The sequence below is a fragment of the Meles meles genome, chromosome 9 (genome assembly GCF_922984935.1).
Source record: "Meles meles chromosome 9, mMelMel3.1 paternal haplotype, whole genome shotgun sequence".
Taxonomy (NCBI): Eukaryota; Metazoa; Chordata; class Mammalia; order Carnivora; family Mustelidae; genus Meles; species Meles meles.
Genome location: NC_060074.1, coordinates 25261106 through 25277337, shown reverse-complemented (window position 1 = coordinate 25277337; position 16232 = coordinate 25261106). Strand labels below are relative to the sequence as shown.

At 34.5% G+C, this 16232-nt stretch overlaps 1 protein-coding gene across 1 annotated transcript in view; it reads right to left on the bottom strand.

Moving 5' to 3' along the window:
- Positions 1–16232, bottom strand: part of VWC2L (von Willebrand factor C domain containing 2 like) — a 168079-nt gene that overhangs the window by 131063 nt on the left and 20784 nt on the right. The window contains exon 3 of the mRNA XM_046019467.1: positions 8570–8699. Within this exon, the coding sequence (XP_045875423.1) occupies positions 8570–8699 (130 nt within the window). The remainder of the gene's footprint in view (positions 1–8569; positions 8700–16232) is intronic.

Sequence of the window (16232 nt, the reverse complement as noted above, 5' to 3'; positions counted from 1 at the left end):
TTTACAGTATTCTAAAAATTCCTTTATGATATCATCTTTTTCTTTTACATTTAGATCTTTAATCCAACTGAAACTTACTTTTATATAATGGGTGAGATGAAAATGTAATTTAACTTAAAAAGATGATTAATCTTTATAATATATTTTTAGAATTAATATATTCTTTCTCCAGATATTTGGATGTCACCTTCACTGTATACTATATTGTAGGCTAATTTCTAATTTTCTAATTTATTTATCTATTTATTTTATTCCAGTATTATATTGTTTAAAATCATTATATCTTTATAGTTTACTTATTTATTTATTTTTAAAGATTTTCTTTATTTATCTGAGAGAGAGAGAGAGAATAAGAGAGAGCATGAGAGGGGAGAGTCCAGATGGACAATCAGACTCCCTGCCGAGCAGGAAGCTGGATGTAGGACTGGATCCTGGGACTCCAGGATCATGACCTGAGCTGAAGGTAGTTCCTTAATCGACTAAGCCACCCAGGTGGCCCTTTATACATAATTTTAATATATCTGGTAGATTGAATTGCCCAACCTTACCAAGTACATTCTTTTCCATGTACTTAAATTTTCCAAGTTTTGTCAACTTACAAAAAAAATTACATCACATAAAAATTTGATAAGATTTCCATTTAATTGATTATTATAGAAATAGCAACCTAACAAATTTGAGTTTTCACATTTAGAAATTTGGTATATTACCTTATTAGTTTTTGAATAGTTCTTAGTAATTTTTTTCTGATTTTTAAGCTGTATGCACATATATCCTCCAAATACTAATAATTTATTTTAATATTTTTTCTTTTAAAAATAGCCTATAATCTGTTGATGTTAAATAGATTTTCACAATTTTAAAAATATATTATATGAGATGAAAAAATAAATGAAAGGTAAATGGAAGCTAATTAAATTGTAATCCAACACAAATACCTCAATGACTATTTAAAGGAAGAAAAAATTCTTTTTTTATTAGTTAACTAGTAACATGTTAAAAGAAAATTTAACTCTATAGATATTTCTACAAATTTTCTAATTTTTTTTTATTATAAAACTTGATATACAACATAAGAAATGAATACTAGTGCTTGCTTGTCATTTCAAACATCTGTAAAGAGCAATAGAATTGCTGAGTAAAATACACCTATACTGTAATTTTGGCATATTCAAATTTCCTTCCATGGGAATGTGCCAATTTATACATCCACCAACAATAGGACAGTTTGCTTGTTTTACCACAGTATGAACAATAAAGGGGTATTAAGTTTTAGGATTTGTGTCAATGTGTAAGTAAAAAAAAAAACTATCAAATTTTCATTTGCCTTTTTTTCCCTATGAGCAATTTTTTATATGTTTTAGAAACTTTTTAATTTCATTTTTTTGTGGAATGACTTTTAAAATTCTTTGCCCATTGTTTTAAAAAGATTTTATTTATTTATTTGACAGAGAGAGAGCTGGAGTACAGAAGCCGAGGGAGAGGGAGAGAGCAGGGAGCCTCATGTGGGACTTGAGCCGAAGGCAGTTACTTAACCAACTGAGCCACCCAGGAGCCCCTCTTTGCCCATTTTTAAAACAGAATTGGTCTCTTTTTCCCTACCAATTTCTTTCTTTTATTATTATTATTATTATTATTTATTATATTATGTTAGTCACCATACAGTACGTCATTGGTCTTTGATGTAGTGTTCCAAGATTCATTATTTATGTATAACACCCAGTGCTGCACGCAACCTGTGCTTTCCTTAATACCCATCACTGGGTCAACCCCTCCCCCTCATCCCCCTCCCCTCTAAAACCCTCAGTTTGTTTTTGGGAGTACACAGTCTCTCATGGTTGGTCTCCTCCTCCAATTTCCCCCCCTTCATTTTTCCCTTCCTTCTCCTAACATCCTCCATGCTATTCTTTATGCTCCACAAGTAAGTGAAACCATATGATAATTGACTCTGTTTGATTTATTTCACTGAGCATAATCTCCTCCAGTCCCATCCATGTTGATGCAAATGTTGGGTATTCATCCTTTCTGATGACTGAGTAATATTACCCTACCAATTTCCTAGAGATCTTTATGTATGAATGAGATTAACCATTTAGGATATAAGATTATAGTTTATAATTAAGATTTAAAAATTTTTTACAATGTTGTTTTGTTTTGTTTTGTTTTTGCTATATGGAGAATTTTGTTTGTTTTCAAAATATAGGCACTTCAAGATTATAGATCAAATTGTTCAGATTCTCTTCTTGCACTATTTTGGAAGCTCAGTTTATATTCTAATCTTCGTTGAATTGAAAAATATCCTGAGTTACGAGATAAGGTGGAAATTTAAAATTATTTCTTTCAGACAACTATCCAGTTGTTCTAACATCATTTCTTTTATATGTTATCTTTTTCCCAGTACTACTTTATTACAGTATTCCAAATACTACTTTATCTGTCATATACCAGATTTTCATGTTTTATTACATTTCGTTGATATGTCAGCATCATAAACTGTGCCACAATTTTATTTTAGTAATACATATATTTCGTGTGTGTGTGTGTGTATGTGTGTGCATGTGTAGGGAGAGACCTGTATATTCATTTTGTACCCTGCTATCTTACTAAACTGTCCTTATAGTAGTTTTCAGTCTATTTTCTTGGGGTTTTCAAGTATACAATCATATCACATGCAAATAGTGACAGTTGTATCTCCTCCTTCCCAATTTTTTTCTTCTAAACTTTTTCTTTTCTAATTATATTAACTAGTTCATATCTACTCTCTATCTGAAACTTTAAATAATAGTGAGCATCCTTGTGTTTTTCCTGACTGTATTGAGAATGCCTTTACTGTTTACCTATTAAACACAATTCTGTCTTTTTGGACTGAGGTAGATATATTTTATCATGTAAAAATTATCTACTTGGTCTCATTATATCAAGAGTTTTTGTCACTAGTTTTTGATGATTTATGTCTAATATCTTTATATAGAAATAATATGATCTTTCTCTCCAGCTTGGAAATAGAATAAGTTATTAATATATTTCCTAATATGAATTCTGTGTGTAAACTCAACTTGGTCAGGATGCTTAATTATTTTAATCATCTTCTAGATTCTTTTTGCTAACACAAGTGTACAAGCCCATTCCCACAATCTCTGAAAACCCAATTTTTTTTCCATACCAAAACTCAGTTGGTATTAAAACCTGATTTGAGATGGTGTGAGATTCTATATTTATTCAGTCTCAATATGGTTATTACATATCTTGTTGTAGAAATGTCCAGATGATTGAAGATTGTTGCCCTAGATCCACTGGTACAGTACAGATGTACTGTACTGTACAATAAATGACCTCCATTCTCTTTGTAAAATCCACAACCCAAGGGTTTTTGATTGGGGATTTTGTATCTTATTAGTTCCCTATTACTAATTATAAGTAAAGTTGCCCTCCACTTGTTATTTTCTTAGTTTGTATTCTTTAGTTTGTATCAGTATGATATTCCAGAAAAAAGAAAAGAAAGTTTTGTTCTTATCTCTCCTCTGGAAGAATTTAATTAATATTAGAATTATAATTTATTTAATGGTTTGATATAACCTCCTAAATTAGGAAAATAAAAGGTTTTTTTTTTTGAAAATTTCTTCAGTAAAAAGGTTAATGAAATAAAACATCAAAGTTTTTTGCTTCTACCTTTTCACTTTTATTCTTGTTCTGATCATTGGATCACTGTTAAAAATTTGGCCTGCATTCTTCCAGAACTTTCCTTATACCTTATACAAAAACCTCAAGGAAGGACTTAAATTTTTTTTTAAAAATCTGATTTATTAAGCTGAATAGCTTTTTAATACTTTTTGAACATTTGTATTTTGTGAGCTGTTTGTACACTTTTCTGTTGTTTTTGTTATGGTTAGTCTGTAAAGCTTAGTTTTAAAGAGATTAGCTCTTGTCTTTCCCCACTTTACCTTCTCACTTTTCCCTAAAAGCACCCTTTAAATCATTACTTAGTTCTTTTCTTATATACACACAAATTTTAATATCTACTTAAAATTGTACATTAATTACAAATCTTATAAATGTTTATCACTTAAATGTATATATTATATATGATACACATTACTATGTTATGCATAAAACAATATATAGTTTATGGTACATTCCCTGCTTATTTTATATAGCATTTAAGGAATGTCAGTAGGGTCTTTTTAAAGGCTGCAATATACTTCATTAATCCATTAAAAACTATTAGGTTTTCTCTCACTCTTTTGCTCTTAAAATGTAGTAAAAATGTAGTGGGTGAATGTGGGGAAAAGTACAAGAGGAAAGATTGCTGACTTCAAAGTTTCATGAAACTTTGGTGGATAGTACCTCTTTAAAAGTTGTTTTGACATTTTCTCACCTCTTTTTAAAATATATTTGCTGATTTGGGATATTATTAATTCCAAATTATTATCAGTACAATATTGGTATCTCATCTTTATAATAATCTTTATAATAATCTTTATAATTATTATGTCCCTGGTCCTTGTGAGTTTGAGCATATTTTTATATATGTATTACACATTTCGTTTTCTTCTGTGAATTTCCTTTCTATACTCTTTGCCCATTTCCTTCCCTATAGTTTTTCTCTCATTTATCTTAAGGAGCTCATTGTATATTAGAGATACTAACACTTACTGTGTGACACATTTGCTTCCAGACACCTTTAAAGTCCCCTCCCTCTCTTATTTCTGCACTTCCCATACTCCCCATTGTCTTCTTCCTTTCCATTTTCTCTTTTGCCTTGTCTATTTCCTGCCTTATTTCTGACACTATTAAACTAGAAGAGGCTAAGGGAAAAGGAGTTAAATATTTAAGATATTGAATAGGTCCTTCAGTTTACCTAGAAAGGATATGGAAACTTCTCACTTAGTGTGTATGGTGGATTCTGTGGGTACTTCCTCTCTATTCCAATTTTTCACAAAGTAACTTTTCCTTCAGAACCATTAGTAATGACTGACTATATATCCCAGTGAAAACATGGAATTCATTGACCTACTGACTGATCAAATGTGAAAAATACAGCTAGTTATTTGGATGTTCTAATGAACAAATATTTTATCAATAAAATGTATTTTCACTAACTGAATATTCAAAGTATTTATATGATGTTCCAAACTGGAATTTTTTTAATCAAATGCTGTGCTACTTTACTTTTGTATACTATGAAGACAGAATGCCCTGAAGAATATTCATTAATTCACATAGAAAAGACTTGAGCTGAAAGATAGGTCAAAGTAACACAATATGAGGGAAAGATGGACAGTTAGGAAATGTCATATTTTTCAGGAAAGCATTTGGATTGCTAGCTCTTGCAGAGAAGCAAATGCTTAATCATATTTTAAAAAGCAGTAAATTCCTTTGTCAATTCCTCCCAGTCCTTGCCAAATAAAAAAGTACCTTCTTCTTTTTCCTCTTATTTTGTCTGTGCCCAATTGTTCACATTTTCCCTGAAGTTTATTATTTTGTTTGTTCTTAAGCAATCTGAGAATGAAGACTTTTATATTAGCTGAATATTGAGTTTTAAGGTCAGGTGTGGTAGATTCTATCATCTTAAACTTTTATTTTATATATTTAAAGCCTCTTGCTCTTGGCAAGTTATAATTCAGGAAGGCAGAGAAACTGATGTTAGTATGCAAAAGCAAAGTATGTGGCAGTCAAGATAATCAGCATTTATGCAAACTAAAAATGTTCAACATTTATGAAGATTTAAGAAATGTAGAAAATGTTATAGGGCTGTTTACAAATTAAGATTTGTTGCCTGCACCTTGAATCCATAGGGTAGATTTTTATCTTTTTTTTTTAATCTAAGAAATTGGTGGCACACTTGAAGAGTTTACACTATAATAAGCAAATTAATCTTATTATAAAGAATGAAAAAAGCTTACCATGTGTTGGAAATTTAGGGAATTATTCCAGTTGTATTCTCTCATGATAAACATCAACTCCCTTGCCCCCAACCCCTGCTTTTCTACACATAGGTCATTCTGTTTCTGTTTTCTGGGCCAAGCTTAGAATGAGAGCAAGCGAGACAGAGCTCAGTCTGTTCTCTCAGTAAAAGTACCAGTATCATTGGTGGTCATGAAGTTTCTTCAGTGATCCTTAATATGCTTTTCTTTGACAATGATTATACTTCAATTCTAGGGCACAAGTGATTAATTAGTGTCATATAAAAAAAAAGATAATATGTTATAATATTATAATCAGAGTTTGTCTTCCTACCAAGTCTAATTCAGGTTCATTTCCCTTATTAAAAAAAGAAAAACAGTTTGCTTGGAAATGGCAAAAAAGGAATAGAAACTATAATGTGTCATGAACAAAATTCTGGAAAACAATGAATCTTAATCTCTTAACTTGTATTTCAGGAATATAATGGGTGACTAATCAATTAATCGAATAATTAAAGTCCATTTATTATATGATGTTTTTGTATAAATAGTGTTTCATTTGAAGACAGATTTCTACTCTGGCACATGGAGAGAAGTCAAGTAACCTTGGGTGACATCAAATTAAAGGTGATAAGTTGGTAGTGGCTGATCTGACATTTGATGTAGGCTTTAACTCTGGATATATTCTAGGCTTTGGTGTGGGGTCACTAGGAGGATTAGTAGTGCATGTGTAAACCCTGTGTTTTCTGGTCCATATATGGTCTCATTAGATATATATATATTAGGCCACATATGATCTAATATGGTTTCTTCTATGAGTATTCTAAGTATGTCCAGATGAGGTAAACTATAAGCACAACTTTATTTACCATAAATGTGAAACAAAGTCAACCAGGGAAACCTAGGGAAGAGAGGATCCTCAAGGACCTCTTCAGACAGTTGCTTCTAAGAAAAAAAAACAAAAACAAAAACAAAAAACAAAAAACAAAAAAACCAACCAACCAAACAAAAAGCAAACAAACAAACAAAAAAGCAGTCTTCAGTCAAAGACTTGTCAATCCTATTTTTAAAGACTGATTAAGTAGCTGATTTTTTTATTCCTTCTGTCCTTGGAGAAAATGAAAAATAACAAGTCCTCTTCCACTTCAGACTAACCATTCATATACTTTATGACAGTTAGGTCTCCCTTGAGCTTTCTCTTCTCCAGGACAAATTATGCTAACTCCTTGAGTCTGTCCTCCTAGGTCCTATTTTTCAACCATTAAATCATTTTATTGTTCTTCCCTATATCTTTTCCAGTTTCTACAAAATCTTCTAAAAAATATAAAGTCTTAAATTGTATATCTTTATATATATTAGATAGGTTAGGACTTCAGGATGATATTTATTTCCACCTTCTAAGTCAGAAAAGATGGTCACTATGACAGAGGTCAGTTGGATGAGAGGAATAAGAATAAAAAGAGAAGGCAGGTGTGCAGTTGAATATTCAACTCAGTGGATTCCTATGATCAGAAATAGTAAAACTGTGTCAGCAAAAAATATCACGTGTTCTTCCTAAGTCCTTTGGAAGACACTAAAACACAAAAATTATTATAAAAACAACAGAACTGCTTTTGTTTTTTTCTTTAAATAAAAGGATACCCCTTTTTTACTAATTATAATTCTATAAAGACAAAGATTAGCAGGTAAATTAACATAATGGCAAGTCCAAGACAAAGAAAAAAAAAAGAAGTGGTTGATAGAGGAGGATGAGCGGTTGCTAACCCAAGGAAGGGCACGGGGATTCGGCATTAGACTGACCTCAGCTTAATTAAGAGCTAGAACTACTTTTTCAAGCATGTATTAATGACAGGAGGGGGCATTTGTGAATTGTTACCTAGTGTAGCTTTATTGTTTTGGTAGTACGTGACTAGTAGGAAGAGCATAATACTAGCTTTGCTGATATGCTGTCCTGGGTCTATGGCATTGTATTGTCTTCTCTGTGGCATCACTTTGATTTTGAGAGACCAGCATCATCAGCGCACTGCAGGCATTTCAACCTCTCCATTCCATGAGGGTCAACAAGGAACCCATAATCATATAAACCAAGTTTTCCTCTATCTAATTACTATGACAGTAAGATTCAGGGTAATAAAAACCTAGAATAAAAGTCTCAAATATTCTAGTCTTTCTTACCTCAACTTAAGTGCATTAATGTTTGAATTCTGTATTTCTTTGATAGTTTCTTTGATAATTTAATTTAAAACCTAAAGTTTTCTCTATGCCCAAAGCAAAATACCTGGCATTTACCCTACTGCCTCTCCTGAGTTATGAACTATGAAATGGGATGAACTGCTTCATAGCTTCCACAAGAGAGAAATTAAGTCATTACAAAAAGATGGTTCCATGTTCTTTCTAATATCCTCCCTATAAATCAACAGAGAATAATAGGGATCACAACAAAGTCAGCTTATAAGAGCTTTAATTCCCCAAATGGAAAGCTTCATGATGCACCCATTGCTGGTTTATTTTCATGTTAAGATGGGATAAAAGTATAAATTATCCATGCTCATTTTGAAGAACCCCAGGCAGATCTTAGAGGGGTCTTATATCGAATGGTGGGCAGTGGTGAAATATTTGCAGTTTGCACTAACCCCTCTTTGAAAGCTAATGCAGTATGGTCTTACCATTTTTGCAGACAGGACAACATTGTTCTGGTTCATAGACTGGGTTGACACACTCAGGAACTGCGCAGTCTGCTACAACACAGTGAACTTCATTGCTGGGCTCACAGCGACACCATTCACATGGAGAGGGCTAGGAACAAATCTAAAATTAGCCCCTTTTCTCCTATAACTTAATGCTTTGCACATTCATATGCTGTCAGAAGATAAAACATCAGTGTTTATATTGGCTTTACTGTATTAACTCCATTTACCATGTGTATGATTCATTCTTCCCCAATGGAAAGCAACCTGGAAATCCAAGCCACAGTGGGTCGCTATGTGCTGCTCTGGTTGCCATGAGCAACTGGAGCATGCCGGGATGACTCTTCCTATGACTTATGTCCCTACTTTCCAAAGAAATGTTTGGACAACTAGTTTATCACCTCCTGGTTGGGTTTCCAGATGCACTGATTGCTCTGCCTTCCTCTGGCAAACAGGAATGATACTGGGCCATGTGAAATAAGTTTTTGCCATTTGTCACTTTTTTTTTCCTAAGAAAGACAAAGATTACTGAGAAAAATGAAATAGCAAATGGACATCCTTACCCTTTGTAGGAACTCCTTTCCAATCTAACCTAGACTCTAAATGGCATTTTTTTTTTCCAGTATGAATTTTAGAAAAGATTGAATTTGGGATCCAAACACCCAGGTACTGCCTCTTGAAAGATTTAGTGAAAATCTTTCATCTTGCTTGCTTGGTTTTATGAATGAGCTGAAATTGATTGACTTGAAAAGCCAAAGCCAAAGACTCTAAAAGTGGAATTGAAAAGTGACTAATTTAGCAGGGGAAAAAAAAGGGAGAAAACAATTTTTGTCTCAACAGTACTTAGAGTTTGAGCCAAGAATTTGAGATTTTCTGTTTCTTTTCTAGAAACTGCCTATACTACAAATAATCTCAAGCAGTGACCACTCTGTGACTTTCTCATGAGTATAAGCTCTAGCTGTCTTTTTTCATGAAATAGAGTCTTGGAATTCTGGAATAAAACTTGGATGTCTCAGAAGTTATACACTTCTGTATTTCTCAAATCATGCCATTTGTTCTGAGAAAATGCTTCCTCTTGTCCTGTGCCACAGGGCTAGAGTTTCTCCCTTGCAAACATCATTAGTTAAAACTCTCTGCCTTTGTCTCTTTGGCTACTGTCCATGTCAGCTCTTGTTTCTTCTTGAACCTGACCATTTGGGTAATGTTATTGCTTCTTCACTCAGGTAGTCTGTGGGGGGTGGGGGTGAATATCTTTCAACTAATTATTTTCAAATTAATTTTGCTTTCTGATTGAAGAGTGATAATCTAGCTCTCAATTATTTTACTTTCAAATTTAGTAGGAATAAGAGAATTAGATATAGAATCTGTCAGTAAAGTATTGGTAGTTCTTAACATAGTCAATAAGTTTATTGAAGGGGACAGTTACGCTCCTTATTGTGTGGTAAGATGGGTTAAGAATCTCGAAGGAATCTTTTGTATCATCCTAAGGGCTGGGATTTTCTCGAAGCTACTCTACTGAGTAATCTAAGTAAATTAAGGAAAATATTTGATACCAAAGCACATTATTTGTTGGAGAAAATGTGAGAAATACCGTGAGAAAGGAAAATTCTTGTTGCTCTACTGCTCCTTATTTTGCAAACCCCATTGTGACATATTAAATCTCCAAGCAAAATGGTTAGGAGTTGTCCCTTTTTCCTTGATTAATTGCAAAGAAGTATTTTTGTGTGGCCTTCTGAAGTACAGTAAGAACTTGGCCAGCATTTATTGTAATATGAGACAAAGTGGGAGCCACTAATCTTGCTTCCACTCCCTGCCCTTCCATGGCTGTGATTCTTTATTCTTGCAGGTTCATTTCTTGCTGAAGTAGGGGCTGATCTGTTCAACTCTAGTGGACTGATTCTGACATTAAAAATCTCAGACCCTAAAATTTCCAATGCAAAATGTTTACCTCAAAGTCACTGTGGCCTTTGAGAAAGATTTATTAGACTATTAGAGTTCTAACACAGACTGTTAAAGACATCATTCTAATTTAAACAATATTTTTAGACACAATTAACTACTGGATATCATGCCAAGCGAAATATCTATATGAACTTCTTTCTCATAATAACCCTATGAAGGAAGATTTGTTATTATCTCCATCCCACAGATGAGGATGTAGGCTGAGGAGAGGGTCAATAACTCCCCTAGTCCTGCAGGTAGTAAGGGGCAGAGGCAGGATTTGAACCTAGGCAGCATACTTGCTCTACTGTTTTGCCAGTGGGAGCAAGAATCACTATTCTGAGAACTCCCATTAGAGTAGTTCCTTTTCCAGTGCTTTCTACCCTTCTCCATGCATACCAGATCTAGTGGAATAGCCATTAGGAACTGGATAATTGATTTATGGAAGGTATGTACTTCTGCTAAGAGAGAGAATTTCACTAGGGTATTTAGTGCATAAAGAGATGATCATGGAGCCATAGAGCTTTTTAACCTTCTGCAAATATAAATTAGTAAGGAAACTATAGTCGGTTGAAGTTAGGTTGCCACAAGGCTCATGTTCTTGGGGGCACTGGCATCTTTAGCCCGGTAACTACATTCATGAGTATCCGAGAGAAGCATGTACAGATAATGGCCCAGGAGCATCTGTGCTAAGGCAGTGGAGACTGGATATGTGTGCACTGGCATTCTGAGAAGTGTTCTGAGGAAGAGTTAGGATAACAAGCCTTGGTGATAAAAGTATACTTGGTTTTTGAAAGAATTTTGAATAATGAGAAACAAATTTGAAAAATAAGAATATCACCCTAGCCACTGAGTGATATTATCTTCAAGTCCTCCCTGACCCTGACTACTCACATGCCACACACCTCCTAGCCCAGAATCTCCCCCCAAACATGTCATTTCCACCCTTGTTTTCATTACATTCTTTTGTTTTGTTTCAAATCTGTTTCAGCCCATTTCTTCTCATACTCAGTCTCCACGTACACCACCCCCTTCCCCCCAACTCTGATCACTCAATCAGATTTAACCTGTTGACCTCACGCCAAACGCTCCTTTCCTCTCCAAACTTATCGGGACTTTGACTTCATGACTTTTGCCCGCGTTGACTTCCTTCACTGCCCCTGCTTTCTCCTGCACTTTTGAAAAAATGTTGCCAAAGCAGCAAGAAGTCTCTGGGAGTGAGAAATATGCGCCCTTGACATTAAGTTCAGTTTAAAAATCCTTCCCACCTTGCAGCCTAAAACTGAAAGGTTTGGCACTTTGAATAATCTTTTACATCTTAAGACTGAGCTGCTTGCAAATTTCCTTTTATCAGGCTCTTCAGTGTGAAAACTATAGATTAAACCTGAAACTGTCCCCGTAAAAGCAAAGATTAAACAATAAAGCTATCCTGAGAGGAACAGAGAACACTGGAACAAGTACTTGGAAAAAAATTATTCTTACTTGCTTTTTTTAGAAGAGCATGTGAAATTACAACTAGAACATGGCTTTTGTCAGCTAGAGATTTGGTAAGTAAGATGATTAAATGACACCACCCGAAAATTTTATACAAGAAAAATCTGTCCCTAAGAAATCTCACAGAACATTTCATTTCTGTGAAAGCTTTGGAAAACAAAGTAGCATTCACTATATTTACTTTTACGTAAATTTTAATTGAAATTAAGATTAGAGGTCAAATATTGTATTCATGTATGTATTAGATAATCTGAGTATTTTATGTCTGTTAGGACTCAGTACACCTTCTGCTGAGGAGTTTTGAATATCTAATGTGGCACTCTATTTAAGTAGAAACCATGCATTTTATCTGTAGATCCTGCTATCCCTGAATATATTTGCATGGCAAATCTAAATGCTGTACCAGCTGCCCCAAATTTCAAAGGGGTTTCCTACTAGATGTATATATGTATTTTATTTTATAATTAATAGAGTATAAGGGGATTCTTTTTAAAATACTGGTTTAGACGACTAAGAATCCCAATTTTTCTCCTTGGTATTAGAATGGAAATATGACAATACATATCATTTTTTCATAACTTCTAAAGACCTTGAGGCTGAAATCCCAATGCCACTGTCTGTAATTTTTGAGAACTCAGAATCAGAGGGGAGGTTCCAGAATCCTGGGAACAAAAGAATGCTCCATGATTTTTTTAAAATGTTGAAAGCAGCCTGAGACCTAGTAACGTAGCTTACTGGAATAACTGAGTAATTCCAGAAAAATTGCCAAGTATGCTCTTTGTGAGAATTTGGAAGCAAATATCGTCCCACTAAGAGTTGACATAGGATTAAGAGAACATGTTGGATTTGTCTCCCTCCCAATACCATAAATGACTCTTAATCTCACAAAACAAACTGGGGGTTGCTGGGGGGAAGTGGGATTGGGAGAGGGGGAGCAGGCTATGGACATTGGGGAGGGGAGGCGAACCATAAGAGACTATGGACTCTGAAAAACAACCTGAGGGTTTTGAAGGGTCAGGGGTGGGAGGTTGGGGCAACCTGAGGGTTTTGAAGGGTCAGGGGTGGGAGGTTGGGGGAACAGGTGGTGGGTAATGGGGAGGGCACGTTTTGCATGGAGCACTGGGTGTTGTGCAAAAAGAATGAATACTGTTACGCTGAAAAAATAAATAAAATGAAGAAAAAAAAAGAGAGAACATGTTGGAGACTGGTTGCAGAGAATTTTCAAAATGTTTGTAGAAAATGCACATTTATTTTGGCCTCTAAATGCACTGAGTCTTACTTTCCATATATGAGGAAAGCCTAGATGTTTGGTCTATGTGACAATAACTTGTGGCATCATTGTTTATGTGGAGGCCATTCTTGGCATTGTTTATAGAGTATCCATGAGGAAATAGTCATAGCTTATCAGATTTGTTACCCAAATTCAAACCTCAGAGGGACAAGAGCAGAGCAGTGTTCAGTTTACTATTTTAATTTGATGAAGTTTAAGGTAACAATTCTCACAAGCTGGGAAACTCTGAATTAGGAAGATCAGAAAAAAAAAAAAATTAGTTGGTTTGTTTGGGTGGCTGTTATATCCTGCTTAGAAGACACTTCTCTGTTGTCTCAACACTTAAGTTCTAGTCTCAGATGATTTATCACTAGAAGTGACTTGTGGGAAAATGAGATTACCTTTCTCTGCCTGAGTTTCTTAATCTATAAAATGGGAATGACAGTATTACCAGTCTCACAGAGTTATTGTGAAACACATAAGCTGAGCAAGAAATATTATAATACTATTATTATCATTCACTTGCATACTTATTGATGGCTTTTGGAAAAAATTTAAAAAGTATCAATTGGACTATAGCATAAGGCTAGATTAAAGGAATATTTAGATTATTTTTCTTGTTTGAAGTGGAATCTGATTACAGAGGTGGTTTCAGTGAAGTTTTATAGGGCTTTGTTTGTTGGGGGTTGGGGGGAGGATTTGTGCAGTACCAATAGAATTAATCATGTCAGGGGCACCTGGGTGGCTCAGTGGGTTAAAGCTTCTGCCTACAGCTCAGGTCATGATCCCAGGGTCCTGGGATCGAGCCCCGCATCGGGCTCTCTGCTCGGAGGGAAGCCTGCTTCCCTTCCTCTCTCTCTGCCTGCCTCTGCCTACTTGTGATCTCTGTCTGTCAAGTAGATAAATAAAAATCTTTAAAAAAAATTAATCATGTCAGGAACACACTTAAGAAAAATTGTTCTAAGAAGCCTCTAGATAAAGACTAATTGTGGATGGTTAAAATGAGCACTATAAATCACCCAGGGAAAAGAAAAGAAAGGAAAGGAAAAGGAAAGAAAAGGAAAGGAAAGGGAAAAGAAAAGAAAAGAGAAAGAAAGAAAGAAAAAGCAATAAACCCATTTTCTTTTCCTGATATTTCAGCATCTAGAAATCACCTCAAACATCCTTTCTCCAGAGAGGTCTTCCCTGAATATCTTTCCGTCATCTCTCTCCCTCACATTGCCCATTCAGAGCTCTCATCAGTGCATAAGATTTTCTTACTGGTTTGATGATATGTCTGTTTATTTTTATCTGCCTTCCCTATGGATTATAATTTTCTTATAGTATATTGTTCATTGTGGTACTCTCAGCACCAGGAAGGTATCAGCCCATAATAGACACTCAATAAATATTTGTTAACACATGCATATTCATTTATGCATAATCTATGTTTTCTTGTTTGTTAGACCATACCTCTTGGGCAGTTTTGTATATGTTTATCACGTATGGGATAGGATTCTGATTCAGTAAGATATTTCATTTTATTTAAGTATTATAAAGGGCACTTTGTGGGGAAAGGTTTCTGACTGAGTCATGAAATAAGTATTTGGGCTCTGATATTATAATAGTGAACATAAACCCACTCTCTAAAGGCAATTTGAAATTCACCATATTCACTGTGTGGATCACTAAGTAAGTCAATCTTCAAGCACTCCATTGACTAGAGTTTTTCACAATAGATAATTATAGACTTATTGCACTAGCAAATACCATGATAATTAAATTTAAGGTAAGAATACATGTAGAGTAATTCCTCAAAGTCTAAGAAAAAGCTAGTCTCACTTTATTTTATTTTATTTTTTTTTTAGAATTTTCACTTTATAATGTGTATAGAGTTTAATGGTTTCTTCTTAAAATGATTTTAGTATATCATAAACTATTTTTCAGTAAAATAATATATGACAATCCTGATTTGAAACAAGCCCATTTTCCTAAGGGATGAGTTAGATTACGAAGTCCAACAAAACATATCCTGAATATTCTGAGGAGTAAATTGACAAATAAAGCTTGATTCCTAGAAAGACTTTGTGAGCATTGTTGAAGGCTGAAGCAATGGACTCATGCTTGGATGGGATATATTCTAAGTGCCAAGTCTTAGCACACTAACTACTATATCAATGGCTTTCCTTCTGACCAAGTGATATTAGGCTTCACATACCATATGGTGCTTCATTCCTTTGATAATTTTGGCAAAAATTCTGAAAGAGAATATAATTCAGATTGCTTTTCTAGAAACTTCCTATTAAGCAACTATTTAAAATTTGATCTCTACCAAGGAAAAGATACTGTTTTAAGATGCACTCTTCTTTTAGAGATAATTTATGGCATAAATTTTATCACTTTATGGAACAAATCTCATTACTTTCAAACTGTATGAGAAATTTGGAAGACTATTTCAAAGTTGCTGATGCCTGTCAGGAGTCTCGCTGCTCACTTCATTAAAATATACATTAAATTACAGAGTACAAAAGTATTTAGCATCCACTGCCACTCTTGTAGCCGGTAATTTGCATGTGGCAGATGTCACTTACTAATCAATAAAGCCAATGGATTTTAAACAAAATTCACAATCCTCCAAAAGAAAACCTATTGCATTACTGATTAAAATGCTTCTCAGTGGGGGCGCCTGGGTGGCTCAGCGGGTTAAAGCCTCTGCCTTCAGCTCAGGTCATGATCCCGGGGTGCTGGGATCGAGCCCCGCATCGGGCTCTCTGCTTAGCTGGGAGCCTGCTTCCTCCTCTCTCTCTGCCTGCCTCTCTGCCTATTTATAATCTCTGTCTGTCAAATAAATAAATCTAAAAAAAAAAAAATGCTTCTCAGTGTCCTGCATCAAATGGGACTATAGTGACCTCTTCAGTGATCTGCCCTATTGATTGGAGCACATTTGAAACACTGAGG